Below are 19,849 nucleotides of genomic sequence, written 5' to 3' on the forward strand. Positions count from 1 at the left end.
TAGAATCCATATGCAGAGGTTTATTGTACAAAGCAGCAAACATACACGTAAAACCAGGCAATGGGTCGTTAACCAGAAAGCAGTCCACTCTTTCGACAGTCCAAGGGTAATCCGTAAATCGTAGTGAGAAAGCCAGGCAATAAGGTCAAACCTTGATATCAGTCCACACAGTTCAACAATCCAGAAAGGGTAATCCAAGAAATCGGTAGTCAGAAAACGAGGCAGAATCATACACGTGCAAACAAATCAGAGTAATCAGAAAACACTTGGTAAGGCAGGTAAACTGGCAATACTTCGCAATGTGTGAGCACATGGTGAGTCCTTAAATACTGCCAAACAGGAAGTAGCAGTAGAAGCAGCAGAGGGAGCGCGCAGTCAGTATTCGGGTGATGGCTCCCTCTGCTGGCTTGGCATTACATAAACATACACTCCACGTTCTGCATCAACATATCTCTTAAACCCCCCCCAGGACTAAGCTCTGTACTATGGGAAATCTGGCTTTTTTAGCAATACCTTTGATGGATTCTTAACATTTCCTTTTGGTTTTAATCTGTAGCACTTTGGGATTCTGTGTAAATATAAAGTGCGTTATAAATAAAATGTATTATTATTATTATTCCACAAATAACTGTAATTGCAGGTTTCAACACATGGATGGTGTCAAAGAGGCAAAACTGCAGCTTTAAGGGAAAAACAATAACACAGATTTATTATTTAGTGATATGAAAGATTGTTCAATAAACGGTAGAAAATGAAAAACAAGAAAGAAGAAAAATATGATTTGCTTGTTCAGTACTATGAAAGATATTTCTCAGAATTGTCCCTTGTTACTTCAAATGAACACAACATTTTTTCTATGTGTAGGAAAGGAAAGGAAAGGAAAGGAAAATAAAGGAAAGGATGTGACGTGACGTGACGTGACGTGACGTGACGTGTGGCCAAGTATGGTGACCCATACTCAGAATTTGTGCTCTGCATTTAACCCATCCAAGTGCACACACACACACACCATGAACACACACCTGGAGCAGTGGGCAGCCATATTGCTATTGCGCCCGGAGAGCAGTTCGGTGCCTTGCTCAAGGGACTTATTCACCTTATTCACTCCCTCCACTTTCAATCCCTGCCAGACCTGGGACTCGAACCCACAACCTTTCGGTTACAAGGCCATGGCTGCCCCCATATATATATATATATATGTATGTCCTGTTTCTAGAATTCTAGAACAATGGTAGGAATACTGAAAACAAATGACAGTGTTGGGGAACATATTGAGGGATGAGAACCAAAAGAGTGTCATTTTGGGTGAAATGGAAATATAGCAAATGAAAGCTCTTTCTACTGGCAAATGTTTACTGTCATCCTTGAGTGTATACATTTTTATTATAAACAATTAAAATCAGTACACAAGTTGGATCAAACTATGCTACATTTTTATTTTGGCCCTCCTGCACAGTTGGTGAAATGTCACTTATGCCTTTCTCACCCCTCAATATGCTGTTCAGTTATGTTTTGAAGCATGACAGCTAGTTTGAGCTAGTTTAAACTGGTTCTGAGCTGGTTATTAGCTGGCCAGGTGCTCGTCCTAAGCAACTATCTCCTGCTCAGGACCAGCTCATAAACAGCACAGGACAAGCTAAATCCAGCTCATAACCAACTGAGGACCATCTTAAACTAGCTCAAACAAACTGCCATTCTTCAAAACATACCTAACCAGCATATGTAGGTTTTTAGACAGGGAACCTACTCTGAAACGGTAGCTTGGTAAGATACAAGCTACTCCCAATTCAAAGAAGTTTAGCAACACTCAAGCTACCTTCTGAAATAGTAGCTACACTATAAGTTACTACCAAAAAGTAGCTAGATACATTGAAACTACTTTTTTTTCTCCCCAATGATGTACATTACAAATAACCAAAAAAGCGTTCATCAGGAATACTGGAAGATGTGATAAGAAGCTACATCAGATCATCAAAAAGTTATTTAAAACTATTAATGTCACACCCCTGGACTGTTTAGTTGGTTTCTCCTGTCAATTCCCCCTACAGCTTTGTGTGTTTTGGTATTTCCCTTATTGTCTGCACCTGGTGTTGTAATCAGTCTGTGTATATATAGCATGTGTTTTCCCCTCTTGCCTTGTCGGACGTTAATGTTACTACCCTGTGTTCCAGTGTCTCCTGTGTTCCCTGTTGGATTTATTAAATACCTTTCGTTTATTTATGTCGTTGTTCGTGTGCTTCGCCTGAGCGTGACAATTAAAGACTATTCATGATAATCAAAAAACCTAAATGGATTTGATCAACACCCCAAAGCTTCACAGTCATTATTACCTCTTCATGGGTCAACATTTTATTCCATAATGTTACAGTTTTATGGTTTTGTTGCTGTTTTATGTCTGACGATTGTTTAAGATTACATATGGAAGCATTTCGGTTTCTTCTTCTAAGACGTTCTTAATGACTCTCTTCTTTTCCTAGTTAGATCAGTATTACCTCCTCTTAATGAAATTTTTATATGTTTGGCAGAAACAGCAGCAACAGGAATAGTAGCAGAAGCAGCAGAAGTAGGAATAGCAGGGGCTGGATTAGGATTATTAGGAAGAAGGGGAGCCAGATCACAACATGAAAAACAGACACAAGCAGCAGTGATGGTAAGAGTTCAGATTTTATCACGAATAACGTGTCTCTATTTATTATCACATTAGTGTTAATCTTCAAAATTATTGGCAAATGCCACAACATTTTAAATCTGTCTATAAATTAGCAGAACTGCAAAGCCATTATTTTTACATTTTTTATGGCCATTTCACAAATCTGACAGCATTTTGTGCCCAACTTTTTTGAACTCACAATGTGTGTTTTTGTCAAATATAGTTTTTACTTGCTCCTTCTTTCAGTAACAACCTCTGCATAACATTTTGATCTATGATTTATAAAACAATCTGTGGTAAAATGTGCTACTGAAATTGTTCATAGGAGTTTAAAATAATCAAGAATGTTGTTTTTGAGCTGCTTGTTTCTAGTGTTGCAAACTCACACAGCATCCATGAATTTCTACAGACAGATAAATTTCCATGCATGGATGGATCTCCACAGACAGGCAACTCTTCACAGGCAAATAGATATCCCCAGGGAGACAAATCTGACCAGATAGACAAAGCTCCACAGACAAGCAAATTAAGCACTAAGAAGACAACAGAAACTGTGCAGTCTCCTCTAATGCAAGGTAAACACAGTTTTTAGTTACACTTTTTTCAGTTGTTCTTTGTATTTCAGAATTATCATTATTGTTTTAGAAACATTGTGTAGATCATGTAGTTTTGTCTTCTTTTGTTACAAAGAATATTTATTAATAAGCACACAGTGCCTTCATCAGGGAAAGACTAACTAAAATAGTTAACTCTTACACTTTCCCCCAAAATTATTAGATTAGTAAAATACATTTGTTACCCCAACGAAACAACAAGTCAATACAGTAAAAACACTTGTCACTGCATGTAAAACTCTTTAAGGAAAAATAAGATTGTCCTTATTAAAGTTAAAAATAAGAAAAAATATGATTTGCTTGTTCAGTAGCATGAAAAACATTTTACTCTATGTAATACTCCTCAGTCTCCGAATTGTCATTTGTTAATTCAAATGATCAGTGTTTCTTTTCTTTTAATAGACTATTAGACAACCACTATATATCAATTTGATTTTCATATTTTAATTATAATAACACGTTTAATTGCTTTTATTTTTGTTCCCATTTTCTTTTTTTAATCATGAACCTAGAGGACGACAGCACAGTGTACAACAAAATACACTAGGTCTGGGTTGAAAAAAAAAAAAAGGATATCTTGATTTTAATAGATTTTCATTTTAATGAACAAATATCGATTCTTAATTCCCATTCGATCTTTTGGTCTATGCTGTTTTCAGTTGATGAATGTACAGTGCATAGTGTGCCTCTCATCCAATAAAGGGCAATAGGCTGAACTCTGTGCTTTGTTACTTTTGAAATGAAACAAAGTTTCAGATTTCAAATTCTGTCAATTTCAATAGGACATTCAAACAATAAATACAGTTTTGGTGCTCTTTAATGTGGCGTGATAGTTCGCTGTATTGTGTTTATACACACACACACTCTCTTTTTTTATCCCTTGTATGGTGTTCGGGTCTGTGGGACCTGTTTTTACTTTTTGTCAAAAGAAAAATGATACAGTTAATTATTTTTTCAAACTTATGCTCATTGGCCTTGGCTCATTTTCTGTGAAGAACATATATCAGAACATATTTTTAATGACCACTCACTGTACACCCCTGTAATGGGACTCAACAGACAGCGTGGATAGATCCAAGCGCAAGCTTTATTAGAACACAGTGTGGTGAACAGGCAGGGTCGATCTCCAAACAAACAGCGATAATCAGGGCAAGACAAAAACGTAAATCCACAAGCAGGCAAAAGGGTCCAAATACCAGTGGGCAGTCCACAGTAACAAATGAAATAAAACAATGAAAATAACACAAACAAGACTATGACTATGACTATGGCAATGGCAATGGCATGAAACAAGGCAATGAAAACAGGAAAAACACTTAGTGAGTCCACATCAGCAAAACAATACTTCACAGTATCTGTTTGGTAATGGCCTCCTTTTATGGCCACCAAACAGGAAGTAACCAACGAGGCAGCAGAGGGAGCAGCAACAGTCAGTTCATGGGCAAGGGCTCCCTCTGCTGGCTCGGCGTTACAACCCCCCCTACACACTTATGTTACATACAAGATGTTCAGGTCCACTGGACCCGGGGGGTAATAAAAGAGGGGAAAATCAAGATTCTGTGTAACTTTACTCTGTCCCCCTATTCTCTGGGCCTGCTATTAGTATGTGTATGTATGTGTGAGTATTTGTGAAAGAAAGAGTCTGTGAGAGTGTGAGTGTAAGTGTGAGTTGTGTGCTTCTGTCCCTGCCATTCCCGCACAAGGTTGTAGCACTTAAATTCATAAATCTAACAAAGGACAAGGGCAAGTTTCAGCCATAAATGCTGTTTACATTGCTTGTAATTGGGATGAAGTAAACACCTGTTGAATAGCTTAACATATATTTTTTAATTGTGTTGAATTAAAAACCCAAAAATGCAGCGGGTCCACTAGAAAATAAATTGGGAGGAATACCCAGTTTAAAAAAAACAAAACAAAAAACAAAAAACAAAACAAGCCAATACACACACACACAAAAAACATAATGGCACTTTCAAATTAATTTACACACATCACTGAACAAAATCTAATAATACATGAACTGAATAAGCTTTCATGAGCAATGTTTAAAGTAATAATATGTGAAATTTAAAACAACAAGACTATACAATTATGATTTTCAAATATGTTAGACTGTCAAAAGTCGAAGTTCAAAATTGCAACAAAATTTAAGTTATTTTTATTGAAGTAACTTAAATTAAGCACACAGAAGCATTTTCTCAAAAATACTTTATGACAGATGGCTTCATTATGGCAAGAAATTATAGGCTTTTAAATTCTGAACAACTGCTCACATGCAGGTCTGACAGGGAAAGCATTAATAGGTGTGATTTGGGGAAAATAATCTAATTGCGATGTTTTAGTTCAAATCTAAATGGAAAACAACAACAATAGAATAATTAGATAAAGTTAATATTGGGATTTGAACCATTAAAGGCTGGATAATATGTTATTGACCGCTGCAGAACTCTTGTCAGGGAGTCAGAGTCATCATATTGAGTTTGGCCATTTAGTGCACAAGATCTGACTATATACACGTTAGTGCATTTGAGGTAGTTTCTGAAATAAATAAATAACCATTGTCTAAAGATAACCAACGACTCAACATCACAAACTCTATGATAAACAACTTGTAAAGAGCACTGATAAATGAAATATAAAATGAGAAATATATAAGCAATAAAGATAACAAAAAATGAAATGTATATACAGGTGCATCTCCAAAAATTAGAATATTGTGAAAAAGTTCTGGTGCGAGGGGGGCGTGGTTTAGCGGAGACTGCAGTGGGAGAGAGCAGTCAGAGACGAGCAGTGAGAAAGTAGGTTAAGTGCGAAATGACATCCACCTGTTTCTCCTTACAGTGATTGCCGTGGGGAGACCATAAAAGACCATGGGAGAATGGGGGGGAAAGAGATAAACAGCCTGAATTCTCGACGTTGACATATAGTGATGCAGGCTGTTTGTCTAGTTTACGGTTATCCTTAGTCCACGTCACTTTTGCTTCAGTAGAGGTGTTCTTTTCCAATGCCACCACCAAGTTTTCCCCGAGCTTCTTTAAAACCTTGCCTGTAGGTTTGAGTCACAGAAGGTCATTACTGAATGGGGTGGCTGTTTACAGAGTGCTGTGTCAAAGCATATTAAATGCAAAGTTGACTGGAAGAAAGAAATTGGGTAGACAAAGGTGCACAAGCAACAGGAATGACCACAAGCTTGAGAAAACTATCAAGCAAAGCCAATTCAAACACTTGCTAGACCTTCACAAGGAGTGGAATAAAGCCGGAGTTAACGCATCAAGAGTCACCACGCTCAGACATCTTCAGGAAAAGGACTTCCAAACCACTTCTGAAACAGAAAAACATCAGAAGCATCTTACCTGGGATAAGAAGAAAAAGAACTGGACTGTTGCTCAGTGGTCCAAAGTCCTCTTTTCAGATAAAAGTAAATTTTGCATTTCATCAATCAATCAATCAATCACCTTTATTTATATACTGCCTTTAACAATACAGAATTGTGACAAGGCGGCTGTACAGTATTAAATAGGAAATAGTACATCAACAATGCAAAGGGCAACAGTAAACACTCAATTTTCAGTTAATCAAATACAACAAAATAAAATACAATATTGTGTGAAGATAAAATGAAGATAAAGTGTCCCCAACTAAGCAAGCCAGAGGCGACAGCGGCAAGGAACCAAAACTCCATCGGTGACAAATGGAGAAAAAACCTTGGGAGAAACCAGGCTCAGTCGGGGGCCAGTTCTCCTCTGGCCAGACACAGAGGACTCACCAGGTCCCGTGGTCCTGTGCCGACAGCCGTCTAGGTGACGAGGTGTTCACTGGGGATCTGTCTCTGGGGCTCATCTAGTCGATGTAGTCTCCGCTGACATTCAGTGCTGTAGAGGTCGTCTCTAGGTGCTGATCCACCGTCTGGGCTGGGTACGGACTGGATCCGGAGGACTGCAATGACCATCTGATCTGGATACGGACTGGATCTGGTGGTTAAGGTGACCTCGGAATAAAAAAAGAAACAGACTAATATTAGCGTAGATGCCATTCTTCTGACGATGCACTGAGTACATCGGGTGTTATGGGAAGTGTTCCCGGTTCCGGTTGACCTAATTTGTGCAGCCTAACAATCCTTTAACGGATTTGAATTATAGAAATGTGTTGATGTGTTATGTGTAAGCAAGGTTAAAGAGATGGGTCTTTAATCTAGATTTAAACTGACAGAGTGTGTCTGCATCCTGAACAGTGTTGGGTAGATTGTTCCAAAGTTTGGGTGCTAAATAAGAAAATGATCTGCCATCCGCGGTTGATTTGGATATTCTAGGTATTATCAAATTGCCAGAGTTTTGAGAACGCAGTGGACGTGAGGGACTATAATGTGATAGGAGCTCGCTCAGGTACTGAGGAGCTAAACCATTCAGGGCTTTATAAGTAATTAGCAAGATTTTAAAATCTATACGATGTTTAATGGGGAGCCAGTGCAGTGTTGACAGAACCGGGCTAATATGATCATACTTTTTGGTTCTAGTTAAGAACTCTAGCTGCTGCATTTTGGACCAGCTGGAGTTTGTTTATTAAGCGAGCAGAACAACCACCCAGTAGAGCATTACAATCTAATCTAATCTTGAGGTCATAAACGCATTAATTAATGTTTCAGCATTTGACATTGAGAGCATAGGTCGTAATTTAGATATATTTTTGAGATGGAAAAATGCAGTTTTGCAAATACTAGAGATGTGGTTTTCAAAGGAAAGATTGCCATCAAATAGCACACCTAGGTTCCTAACTGATGACGAAGAACTGACAGAGCAGCCATCAAGTATTAGACAGTGTTTTAGGTTATTACACGCTGAGGTTTTAGGTCCAGTAATTAACATCTCTGTTTTTTTCAGAATTTAACAGTAAGAAATTACTTGTCATCCAATTTTTTAACTCAACTACACAATCAGTTAGTTTATCAAATTGGTATGTTTCGCTGGGCCGTGAAGAAATATAGAGCTGAGTATCATCAGCATAACAGTGAAAGCTAACACCATATTTCCTGATGATATCACCCAAGGGTAACATGTAAAGCGTAAAAACTAATGGCCCTAGCACTGAGCCTTGCGGTACTCCATACTGCACTTGTGATCGATATGATACCTCTTCATTTGCTGCCACTAATTGATAGCGGTCAGATAAGTACGATTTGAACCATGCCAATGCACTACCACTAATGCCAACATAATTTTCAAGTCTGTTCAAGAGAATGTTGTGGTCAACCGTATCGAACGCAGCACTAAGATCCAGTAGCACTAACAGAGAGAATCAACCACGATCGGATGATAGGAGCAGATCATTTGTAACTCTAATAAGAGCAGTCTCAGTACTATGGTACGGTCTAAAACCTGACTGGAAATCCTCACAGATATCATTTTTCTGTAGGAAGGAAGATAATTGTGAGGATACAACCTTTTCTAATATCTTCGACAGAAATGGGAGATTCGAGATCTGGTAATTAGGTAATTCGAGGTCTGTAATTAATTAATTCGTTGGGGTTGAGTTGTGTTTTTTTAATGAGAGGCTTAATAGCAGCCAGTTTGAAGGTTTTGGGGACATATCCTAATGACAGTGATGAATTAATAATATTTAGCAGAGGATCTATGAGATCTGGAAGCAAGTCTTTTAGTAGCCTAGATGGAATAGGGTCTAGCACACAAGTTGTTGGTTTAGATGCTTTAACAAGTTTATATAATTCATCCTGACCTATAGTAGAGAATGAGTGGAATTTTTCCCCAGGAGATCTATAGGACACTATCTGATGCGATACTGTAATTGACGGCTGCATGGTGACAATTTTGTCTCTAATAGTATCGATCTTGGAAGTAAAGTAGTTCATAAAGTCATTACTGCTATGCTGATGGGCATAGTCAGTGCCTGTTGGTTTTTTATTTTTTGTTAACTTAGCCACTGTATTGAATAAATACCTAGGGTTATGTTTGTTATCTTCTAAAAGAGTCGAAAAGTAATCAGATCTTGCCGATTTTAATGCTTTTCTATACGATAGGGTACATTCACGCCAAGCAGTACGAAAAACTCCTTAAACGAAAACGTTTTCCTTAAACTTTCTTAGGCGCAGAGGAGCGACCGTATCTAGAGTCCTGGAAAAGAGAGAGTCAGTAGTTTCTGTTACATCATCAAGTTTTTCTGAGCTATTGGACGTGCTGAGGAATTCAGATAAGTCAGGAAGATTACTCAGAAAGCAATCTTTTGTAGTAGAAGTGATGGTTCTACCATACTTGTAATAAGGAGTTGAATTTACAGTTTTATTTATCTGGAGAATACACAAGACTAGATAATGATCAGAGATATCATCACTTTACTGCAGAATCTCAACGGCATTGACATCAATTCCATGTGAGAGTATTAAGTCTAGAGTATGATTTCGACAATGAGTGGGACCTGACACATGCTGTCTAACTCCAGTAGAATTTAAAATGTCTGTAAATGCTGCTCCCAGTGCATCGATTTCATTATCGACATGGATGTTGATTTCATTATCATGTTGAAATCATAGTCCCAGAGTCTAGAGGAAGACTGGAGAGGCACAGAATCCTAGCTGCTTGAAGTCTAGTGTGAAGTTTCTGTAGTCAGTAATGATTTTGGGTGTCGTGACGTCTGCTGGAGTTGGTCCATTGTGTTTTATCAAGTCCAAAGTCAATGCAGCCGTCTAACAGGAGATTTTGGAGCATTTTATGCTTCCATCTGCTGACAAGCTTTATGGAGATGCTGATTTCCTTTTCCTGCAGGACTTTAGCACCTTCCCACAGTGCCAAAACCACTTCCAAGTGGTTTGCTGACCATGATATTACTGTGCTTATTGGCCAGCCAACATGTCTGACCTGAACCCCATTGAGAATCTATGGGATATTTTCAAGAGAAAGATGAGAAACAGTCGATCCAACAATATACAGATGATCTGAAGGCTCAATAGTGCCACAGGCTGATCACTTACTTTACTGATGCTGTAATTTATGCTCAAGCAAGTAATTTGCTGTAATATGTGCTGCCAACCAAGAATTGAGTGCATAAATTAACATACTTTAAAAAAAAAAGAACTTTTTCACAATATTCTAATTTTTTAAGATGCACCGGTATATATATACCGGTGCATCTCAAAAAAAAAAAAATATATATATATATATATATATATATATAATGGAAGGAATGGAGAAATTATGCCCCCAGGCCACAACGATGTTGCATCATTGTTGCCAGGGATGAGGTCTCAGCTCCTCAGAGTAAAACCTGAATGAGTGGATGCAGCTGTATGTATGTATGCATGGGTAGTGGCTCAGCATGCAAAATCCACTAGCCAAATTTGATTGCCATTTTCTCTTCAAGTCAAAGTGGATCACTATGATGTAGTCATGACATAACGTCTGTGTTCCCTCTGTCAGGGAACAAGGGTTTCATACGTAACCGAGATATTCCCTGTTGGAGGGAACGGAGACATTATGTACCCATGCCACAACCCTGAACCACTTGCTGATGGCCGGGACTCATTTTCAGCTCCTCAGCATAAAACCTGAATGAGTGGATGCGTTTTCTCTTGAATTCAGAGGTGACTGGGGCTCCCCAGTTAGACCCCTAATGTCATCACGACATAAAGTCTCCACTCCCTCTTTCAGGGAATGAGAGTTACATACGTAACCGATACGTTCTTCATTCATCCAGGGTTAATAACTTTTTAATTAAAAATCCAAAATACCTCTCTTAGATTACCATCACATCCTCTTACTGGAATTTTTATATGTTCAGCAGCACCAGCAGGAACAGCAGCAACAGGAATAGCAGGAGCTGGATTAATCAGTAAATTACTAGGATTATTTGGAAGGCTACAGAGAAGAAGAAGGGGAGCAGGAGCACAATCAGACATTTCTAGATCACAACATGGAAAACAGACACAAGTAGCACTGATGGTAAGAGTTCAGATTTTATCATAAATAACTTCTTTCTATTCATTATTACATTTATATTAATCTTCAAAATGACTGGCAACTGGCATCACATTATGACATCATTTTAAAACTATCTATGAGTTGGCAGAGCTGCAAAGCCAATATTTTTACATTTATTTTTATGATAGTTTCCCACATCTCTGGCTATTTTTTGTACCAATACACAACTGAACTTTATTACACTTTAACACATAAGGTGTGTTTTTGTCAAATATAGTTTTTACCTACTCCTTCCTTCAATAACAGCCTCTGCATCACATTTTGGTCTATGATTTAGAAAACAATCAGTGGTAAAAAATGCAGTCTGAAGTGATCAAGAATTTTTACTTCTGAGCTGCTCGTTTCTAATGCAGGAAACTCACCCCAGCATCCAAGAACCTCTACAGACAGATGAGTCTCTATGCATAGATGGATCCCCACAGACAGGCAACTCTTCACAGACAAATAGATATCCCCAGGGAGACAAATCTCACCAGATAGACGAAGCTCCACAGACAAGCACATTAAGGACCAAGGAGACAACAGAAACTGAACAGTCTCCTCTAATTCAAGGTAGAAACAGTTTTAGTTCACACTTTGTACAACAGTTGTTCTTTATATTTCAGATTTATCATTATTGTTGTGTAAGCAATGTCGTTTTTTTGACCAAGAATAATTATTAATAAGCACACTGTGCCTTCTAAAGGGATTATGATTAAGCAAAATAGTTTCATTTTACACTTCCCAGAATTATTATATTAGTAAAATGAATTTGCCACCCAAAACAAACAAATCAAAACAGGGAGGAAAAAAACACTTATGGGAAAAAGAATAACAAAGATGTATTAATTTGTCACTAATATGGAACTCTTTAAGGAAAAATAAAAGTCTCCAATAAACAGTCGTTTTATTATGATTGAAATACTGAATACTGAAAAACTTGGAAAAATGAGAAACTCACAATGACACTTTTAAATTAATTTACACACATAAACAAGAAAACTCTAATAATACATGAGTTCACAGTCCCTTAAAGTCTTTGCAATATACATACTTTTTAAGTGAGTCAACCTACCCTTTTAAAAAAGTAGCTATAGCTACAGGAAATGTTACTACCAAAAGTAGCTAGCTCCTAACTTTTTTCACCAATGACATATATTACAAACAACTGAATAAGTGTTCATGAAGACTGTTTTAAGTAAAATATGTGAAATTTAAAACAACAATACTATACAATTATGATGTCGAAGATACTTTTTATTATACAAAATATTAAAATATCTCAGACTGTTAAAAGCCAAAGCGCAAAACTGCAACAAATTTAGCATTGCAATAACTTTTTTTTTTTTTTATGTAACTGTAAGAAAAAATACTGTGTGACAGATAGCTCCATTATAGCAAGAAATTATAGGCTGTTAAATTCTGATCAACTGCTTACAACTGCTTACATGCGGCTCTGACAGGGAAAGCATTGACAGGTGTGATTTAGGGAAATTTTCTAGTTAAAATTGTGATTTGTGATTCAAATGCACTTTTTATATAATTAACAAATTATCAAAAAAAACAAACAAACAAAAAAAAAAAAAACAACAACAACAACAAAAACAATAGAATAATTAAAACTGCAAGCAGCGCTGATTGCCAAGCCATCAGCTCAAAAGCCACCCCGATGGCATTAGGAAAATGGTGCCCAGCGGGCACATGCATTTACAGTAACCCTCTGGCAGTCTGGATTTAAACACACACACACAGGGAGAGATCAATATATAACACTTTGGCAATACTTTACCTTGCAGTTTCATTTAACACTAACATTATATTAGTTAAGATGAACAAATTTATATGCATTATTAAATTGTAAAGTTGTATCTTTTAACATTAGTTTATGTACTGTGAATTAACATGAACATGAATATGTTTAACTAATATAAAAAATATTAATAAATGTTGTAAAAATATATTGTTCATTGTTAGTTTATGTTTGTTAATGAACTAACTAACTGTAAACTAATGTTAACAAAAGAGAACTTATTTTAAACTGTTACCAACAGTTTTTATGGAGGCAGCTTATGTGTTTGTAATATGTTACTTCACACCCCTGATATTAACTGACATAAAGACATATTAAAAGATATCACGTTCAGTCAACACTGTAACAGGATGCACATGGCATCTGATCATGGGTAAACTTTGTGATTTCATTTTATAAATGATCATCCAAAAAATTATGCAAACAAATTAATTCTTTTTTTCTTATTATTTACAGGAAACAACACAAAAAAAATCCTGGAAAATTTGGGTTTGGCAGAGTACTATTGTAAGAAGCTCACTCTACACAGAGTGCAGCAGATTGACAAAACCAGTATCACAGATGTGCCTGTTCAGTCCCTTTCAGATCTGCCATGGGTTTTCTTAAAGAGACTGATGATGCTACAAAGAACAGCAAGGAGTGTTAAGTGTTCCTCATCAGACGGGGCAGAAGCTTCAGAGTGTGATAATAATCAAGAGACTGAACCAGACTGTCCTCAGTCAGTAAATCCTTTAGACATTTTGACTGCTTTGTTCCTTTGTTCTGACAGTTTTCTTCAGCAGGAAATGATTGTGAAGATGTCAATGTGTCAGTTTGCAGTGCCTCTGCTGCTTCCAAACAGTGATAACAATCAGATCACTCTTATGCTTTGGGCAATGAGAGATCTTGTGAAAAAATACAGACCACACTCCTTATCAGATCCAAGTGCATTTGTGGAAGAAAGGATTGTTCTGTCAGAAATACCTTTAGTGTCTTTTGTGAGACTTGGAAGGTGCAACATTTCCAAATCAGAAATTCTGAATAAGCTGCTCAGCAATCCACAGCAGCACACTGATACATTTGTGCACTTTAACATGGATTGTGGAAACATCAGAAAGAAAATATCAAATGGCTTAGTTGAGATATCCTGGTATCTTCCTTGTGGAAACAAGAACATTGATGTCTTTCCTGAGCCTGTAGCGATTGCAAACTTGAGAGGTGACATCCAGGACTTTGAAACACAGTACACTTTTCTGTGTGAGGCTTCGACTGCTGTGTTTGTGTTCTTTGAATCACAACTTGTAAATACACATTTCATTTCAGTTGCCAGTCAGAAATCTATGCCTCAGCTATTTTTTGTGGGGAGCTCTATCAATTTGAAAATTAATGCAGCAATCAACAAGCTCAATCTGAAGGAAAGCAATTTAATCTTGGCCAGTCATCATGATTCAGATTTCGTTGACAAAATTCAGACCAAGTTGCAATATGCAATTAAAAACAACAACCGCAAAATTTCAGTTGCTCATTTAGCTGAAATTGCACAAAATCTTGGAATTTTGGTGGATGAGGATGCTGAAGAATGTCAGCGTGCCAAAGCAAGTGCAAATGAAATCACATCAAAAATTAATGATATAATCCAGTTCAAGGAGGAGGAGCTGCCCTTGCAAGGGCAAATCTTGAAGAAACTGGCCAATTTGGAGAAGGAGGAATGCCAACTGAAGAAAGCTGGGGTTCAGGATATTGAGGACTACAAAAATGAACTTCTGATGCAGAAAAAAAAAATCAGAGAAGAGCAATACAGAACAGATATGTCTTCTACTATGAGCTGCTTTATCAGTGCAATGTCAAAACCAGAAAGGTCCTACTTTTTAAAATGGATGAGAATCAATTTGGAGAATCACTCACATGAAGTACTGCATCAACTCAGAGAACTGTACAAACAGAAATGTCAAGATGTTTGTGGGAACAAGACAGAAATTGCTGAGCTTGATAAAAAGATTTCAAACAGTTCTTTAGGAGTGGAGCACTTCATTCGAGAGATGAGCCAGCTTTACGAGGCTGCAGTTTCACTCTCAGAAAATGCACTTCACCAAAAACAACTGGAACATTTACCTAAACTCTGTGCTCAACTACTGCTGGATGGATTCCCACTTGAACTTGTGGATGGAGATTCGTTAAATATCCATGTGAAATGGATTACTAGTGTGTTTTCTGAATTAAACTCACTGGTGGAGCCCAAAAACAAGATTATGGTTGTCACTGTTTTGGGTGTTCAGAGTTCAGGAAAGTCAACACTGCTGAACACCATGTTTGGAGTTCAGTTTGCAGTGAGCAGTGGAAGATGCACCAGAGGAGCCTTTATGCAGCTCATTAAAGTAACAGAAGATTGTAACACAGAACTCAATTGTGATTATATAATAATAATTGACACTCAAGGACTGAAATCCCCTGAGCTCGCACAACTGGACAACAGCTATGAACACGACAATGAGTTGGCAACTCTTGTTGTTGGACTGAGTGATGTAACAATTGTCAACATCGCCATGGAGAATTCAACAGAGATGAAAGACATTTTACAAATCACTGTTCATGCATTCCTCAGGATGAAGGAAATAGGAAAGAAACACACGTGTTTGTTTGTACACCAGAATGTTGCTGATGTCTCAGCTCATAATTCAAAAATGAGAGACTGTAGATTTTTGTTGGAGCAACTGAACGAAATGACACAAGCTGCAGCCAAAATGGAGAACAAAATGGAGTTAAAGAAATTTACAGATGTAATGAATTATGACACTGAAACAGATAACCACTACATCCCTGGATTGTGGCATGGAAACCCCCCAATGGCACCAGTGAATATTGGCTATAGTGAATCTTTGTATGCTCTCAAAAAGCATATAATGAAGATCTTCAGAGGTTGCAAGCCCAGTGACATCAATGATTTTTTTAAATGGACCAAAGACTTGTGGACTGCTGTGAAATATGAGAAATTCATCTTTAGCTTCAGAAACAGTTTGGTGGCTGATGCATACATGAAACTGTGCACAGAGTACAACAAATGGGACTGGACACTGAGAAAGCAAATGCACACATGGGCATTAGAGGCTGAAACAAAGATCTTAAACCATGGAAAATTTGAAAACTCTGAGAAATGCACCATTGAAGATGTTCGATGTGATTTACTACAAAAAGCAGATGTTGAGCTTTCAAAAGGACAAGATGAAATTATTGGCAAGATCAAATCATACTATGAACAAGGAGAAGGTCATGTTGAACTAGTGGAAAGTTTTCAACAAGACTTTATAAACTCTGCCAAGTCTCTAAAGACAGAACTTTTAAATTCTATCACAAACAAACTGGATGCAGCTCTTTCACGTCGAAATGGAATGATGAAGTTTGAAGGAATCAAAAAGACATACATGGACACAATGGAGAAAAAAGTCCTGGACCTGCTGAAAGACTGTCGTGAGAAAAAGTCAGACATGACAGACTCTATGCTGGATGAAGCGTTTGAAAAGATGTGGCAGGAGACTGTCAGCACATTGTCATACACAGTGCTTCAACCACAAGATATCATGACAAGAGTTTTGCATAGTTTAAGGAATAATCTTCAGTCTAAAGGAAATTCAATGACTGAAAGCTTTGACAAAGTGAAGGATCTTCAAAATCAAGGCCACAGAAAATTTGTGGTTCACAGAAGTAACCTTATATCCAAAAACTGGAATGCTCAGAAGACCAAGAGAGTTGAAGAAATGTCAGACAACATTATCAATATCTGTTGGGAATTTGTTAAAACAAAGAGTGAAAGTAAGGACGATTATGATGACACATACATCAGCGAAATTCTTAAAATTATTGATAAGAAACTTAAGACTCATGAAGACCTTAAGCTAAACGAAGATTTTAAACTGTCACTTAAATTATACATCTGTGGCTTTGCAAGCAGAGAATTTCAAAAGATTCACAATCAATTTATCCAGGAAAACAACCCACGAACAGCCTTGGAGAACTTCAAACACACATACCATTCTGACTTCATTGGCCTTTACCACGAACAAGACCAATGTTCAAAAAAAGCTGATGAATTCACGAGAAAATGCCTAAAACCTGCCTTGGAAAGATATGTTACTGAGAACTTGGGCATGGAAATGGCAGACAAGATGGTGATTGGTGAAAACTCAGCAATTTTCAGATCAAGGACGACATTTCAAATTTCAGTCTTGAAAAATCTTCTTGATGAATTTAAATTTGAAACATATTTCTGTTTCATCAAGTCATATGAAACATTTGTTAAAGACTTTATTTTTGACAAAATTAAAAAGCAATTTTCAGCTGAGAACAGAATGATCAAATTAGAGGAAAAGCTCCTCAATGAAGGCACCAATGAAATGAAACAGGCTATTGAAGAGGCAGAGCAAGACCCAAAGATAAATGACATCAAGGGATTCATCAAAACAATTTGCAAGAAACTGGAAAATAAGCTTGTTTTTTCCAAGGATGATGTGGATAAAATCAGCAGACTCAACGATGTAAATCAGAAAAAATTCATTGAATGTCTAAAGTGTTATGTAAACAATATGGATACATGTCTGAAAGAAAGTTTCCAAGCAAGAGATTTTCAAAGCAAAATAGATTGTCTTGAAACCAAACCACAGGACTTGATGTTCAAGCGAGTGTGGGGCTGTGGGAAACAGTGTCCATTCTGTAAAGCACCATGTGAGGCTGGAGGAGAAGCCCACACTAAACACTTTGTCTCAATTCACAGACCAAAAGGTCTCGGTCGCTACAGATTTGTTAATTCTAAAAAACTAGTGACAAACATCTGTACATCATCGGTTTACAGCAACACAAGTTTTAAGTGCCATGACACCAATGATCACTGGCGTCCATATAAGGAATACAGTAAAATCTATCCAGACTGGCAAATTGATCCAGACCCCAGCACAGAGGCCTCAGCATACTGGAAATATGTGATGGCACAATTTAATCAGCGGTTTGCAGAGAAGTACAATGCAAAGTCTGCGGATATACCTTCATCTTGGAAAGACATTACAAAGATTCAGGCAGATGAAAGCCTAAAGTAAACATCAAATAAGTGTCTGTCTGGCCTCTGTTCAAATTAGTTTGGTAGTTTGGTAATAGAACTTATACTGATAATGTTATTTTCATTTCGTTTCGAGTGTGTGTGTTACATTTGTAGATTTGCAATGCTCTACATTTGTAATGCCCTAAATGTTACTTTCTGATATTTTTGACGTGTGGTGGTTTTTTTTTTTTTTTTTGAAGTTTTGATTTTCTGTTTAATTTGAATACATTTAATCCTGTAAGTGTTTTGAGAGCTGTTTTGCTGTGTTATGTCTGTTATACACACTGCTGACAACAGGTAAATTCATTTTGAAGCTTTTAAGCATCTGCAAAGCCATATGCAAACAATGTTACCTGAATAAATAATGCCATGTATTGACAGTTGTATTGTTACAGTATGCTGATAATAATAATTATAATGACAATAAAAAAAAAAAATTAAAAAATTATAAATATAAATAATATTTTGTTTGTATATCACATCATTCCATTACGCCCTCTAATACACAAGGAATTTAAACAACTTCTGTAGCATACTATATATGAAGGTAAAACACTAGCAAAACTCGAGAGCTTGCTAATTTGAATGTGAGAACTTGTAAAATTAATATTTGTATTTATAAGTTGAAATTTATACTCACAGCTCTGATGTGAAAAGCTGCATCTATCGATTTGCACACACAGACAATACTCAGAACACCTGTGTTTTGAATTCGAAGTTGCAGATTAATAGTTACAAATGTGTAAAGTGTCATTCACATAAACAAAATGACAGGCACAATTGTGTACTACACGTTTATCTTTGCGCTTTATTTCAGTTTTGCTGTACAACCACAAGTCGGCACTCACAACCTCTCAGATCTGGCAGTACAACCTCAAATCCTAGCGCTTTGACTTTTGCTACTCCTTTTGCGATATTCCTGTAGCAAAACTCACCCCTGCACTTGTAAACAGTGTTGCCAACTAATTTTTAGGGAAAGTTGCTAAAGGCAGGACAATTTGTTGCTAAACGTTGCTAAATGACGTTTTGATGTCACTGTGCGATGACATTATTATGTAATCACAACACAAAACTGCACAGAATAGAGCATACAATTACATTTTATGTATTTTCTTATTAACTATACATTCTGAACAATTATATTTTTAAGCAGTGTGTATTGGTAGTTAGTTAGTATGCTACACTTTAAGAAAAGTCTGTAAAGTAGGGCACAATGTACTGTGTTAATTTGAAGGAATTTTCAGTATTGGTTTTTTCACAGGTTTTTAACCTGAATTTAAAATGACACATTGTACTTTTTGTTCTCAGGTTACAACTTAGAAAATTACCAGTACCTTTTCTATTTTTCTTAAATTTTTTACTGACTAACTGACAAACTAATAACAGGGTGTTATCATAAATGAACAATTATTATAGAACAACTGCATCTAGCAAATTTATTCACGTCATATGGGAACTGTTAGACATCTTTGATTTCCAATTTTTGTGTAATTTAGAGGGAAAATGTGTGTCTTTTTATCATGAGTCACAGTTGCTAAAAGTTGCCAAATAGATTTTAAAAATAGCTACATTTGTTGCTAGGTGCTTTTTGAAGAAATAGTTGCTAGGGTAGTCTGAAAAGTTGCTAAGTTTAGCTACAAAATTGCTAGGTTGGCAACACTGCTTGTAAATGCAAACTTGAGAGAGCAGAGTCGGGGGCGGGGCTGGGGTGGGAATGAAGTCATTTTATTGGTCGATGCCTCACCA

At 36.9% G+C, this 19,849-nt stretch overlaps 2 protein-coding genes across 3 annotated transcripts in view; one reads left to right on the forward strand and one right to left on the reverse strand.

The window, feature by feature from the left end:
* Positions 1–18,265, forward strand: part of LOC127171651 (interferon-induced very large GTPase 1-like) — a 29,594-nt gene extending 11,329 nt beyond the window's left edge. The window contains exons 2-6 of the mRNA XM_051120420.1: positions 2,526–2,650; positions 3,060–3,225; positions 11,050–11,210; positions 11,603–11,801; positions 13,495–18,265. Of these exons, the coding sequence (XP_050976377.1) occupies positions 2,526–2,650; positions 3,060–3,225; positions 11,050–11,210; positions 11,603–11,801; positions 13,495–18,101 (5,258 nt within the window). The 3' untranslated portion in view covers positions 18,102–18,265. The remainder of the gene's footprint in view (positions 1–2,525; positions 2,651–3,059; positions 3,226–11,049; positions 11,211–11,602; positions 11,802–13,494) is intronic.
* LOC127171652 (fish-egg lectin) overlaps positions 1–19,849 on the reverse strand; it is a 214,884-nt gene that overhangs the window by 63,289 nt on the left and 131,746 nt on the right. The gene's annotated exons all lie outside the window — the stretch shown is intronic.

Source organism: Labeo rohita, chromosome 10 (assembly GCF_022985175.1).
Source record: "Labeo rohita strain BAU-BD-2019 chromosome 10, IGBB_LRoh.1.0, whole genome shotgun sequence".
Lineage (NCBI taxonomy): Eukaryota > Metazoa > Chordata > Actinopteri > Cypriniformes > Cyprinidae > Labeo > Labeo rohita.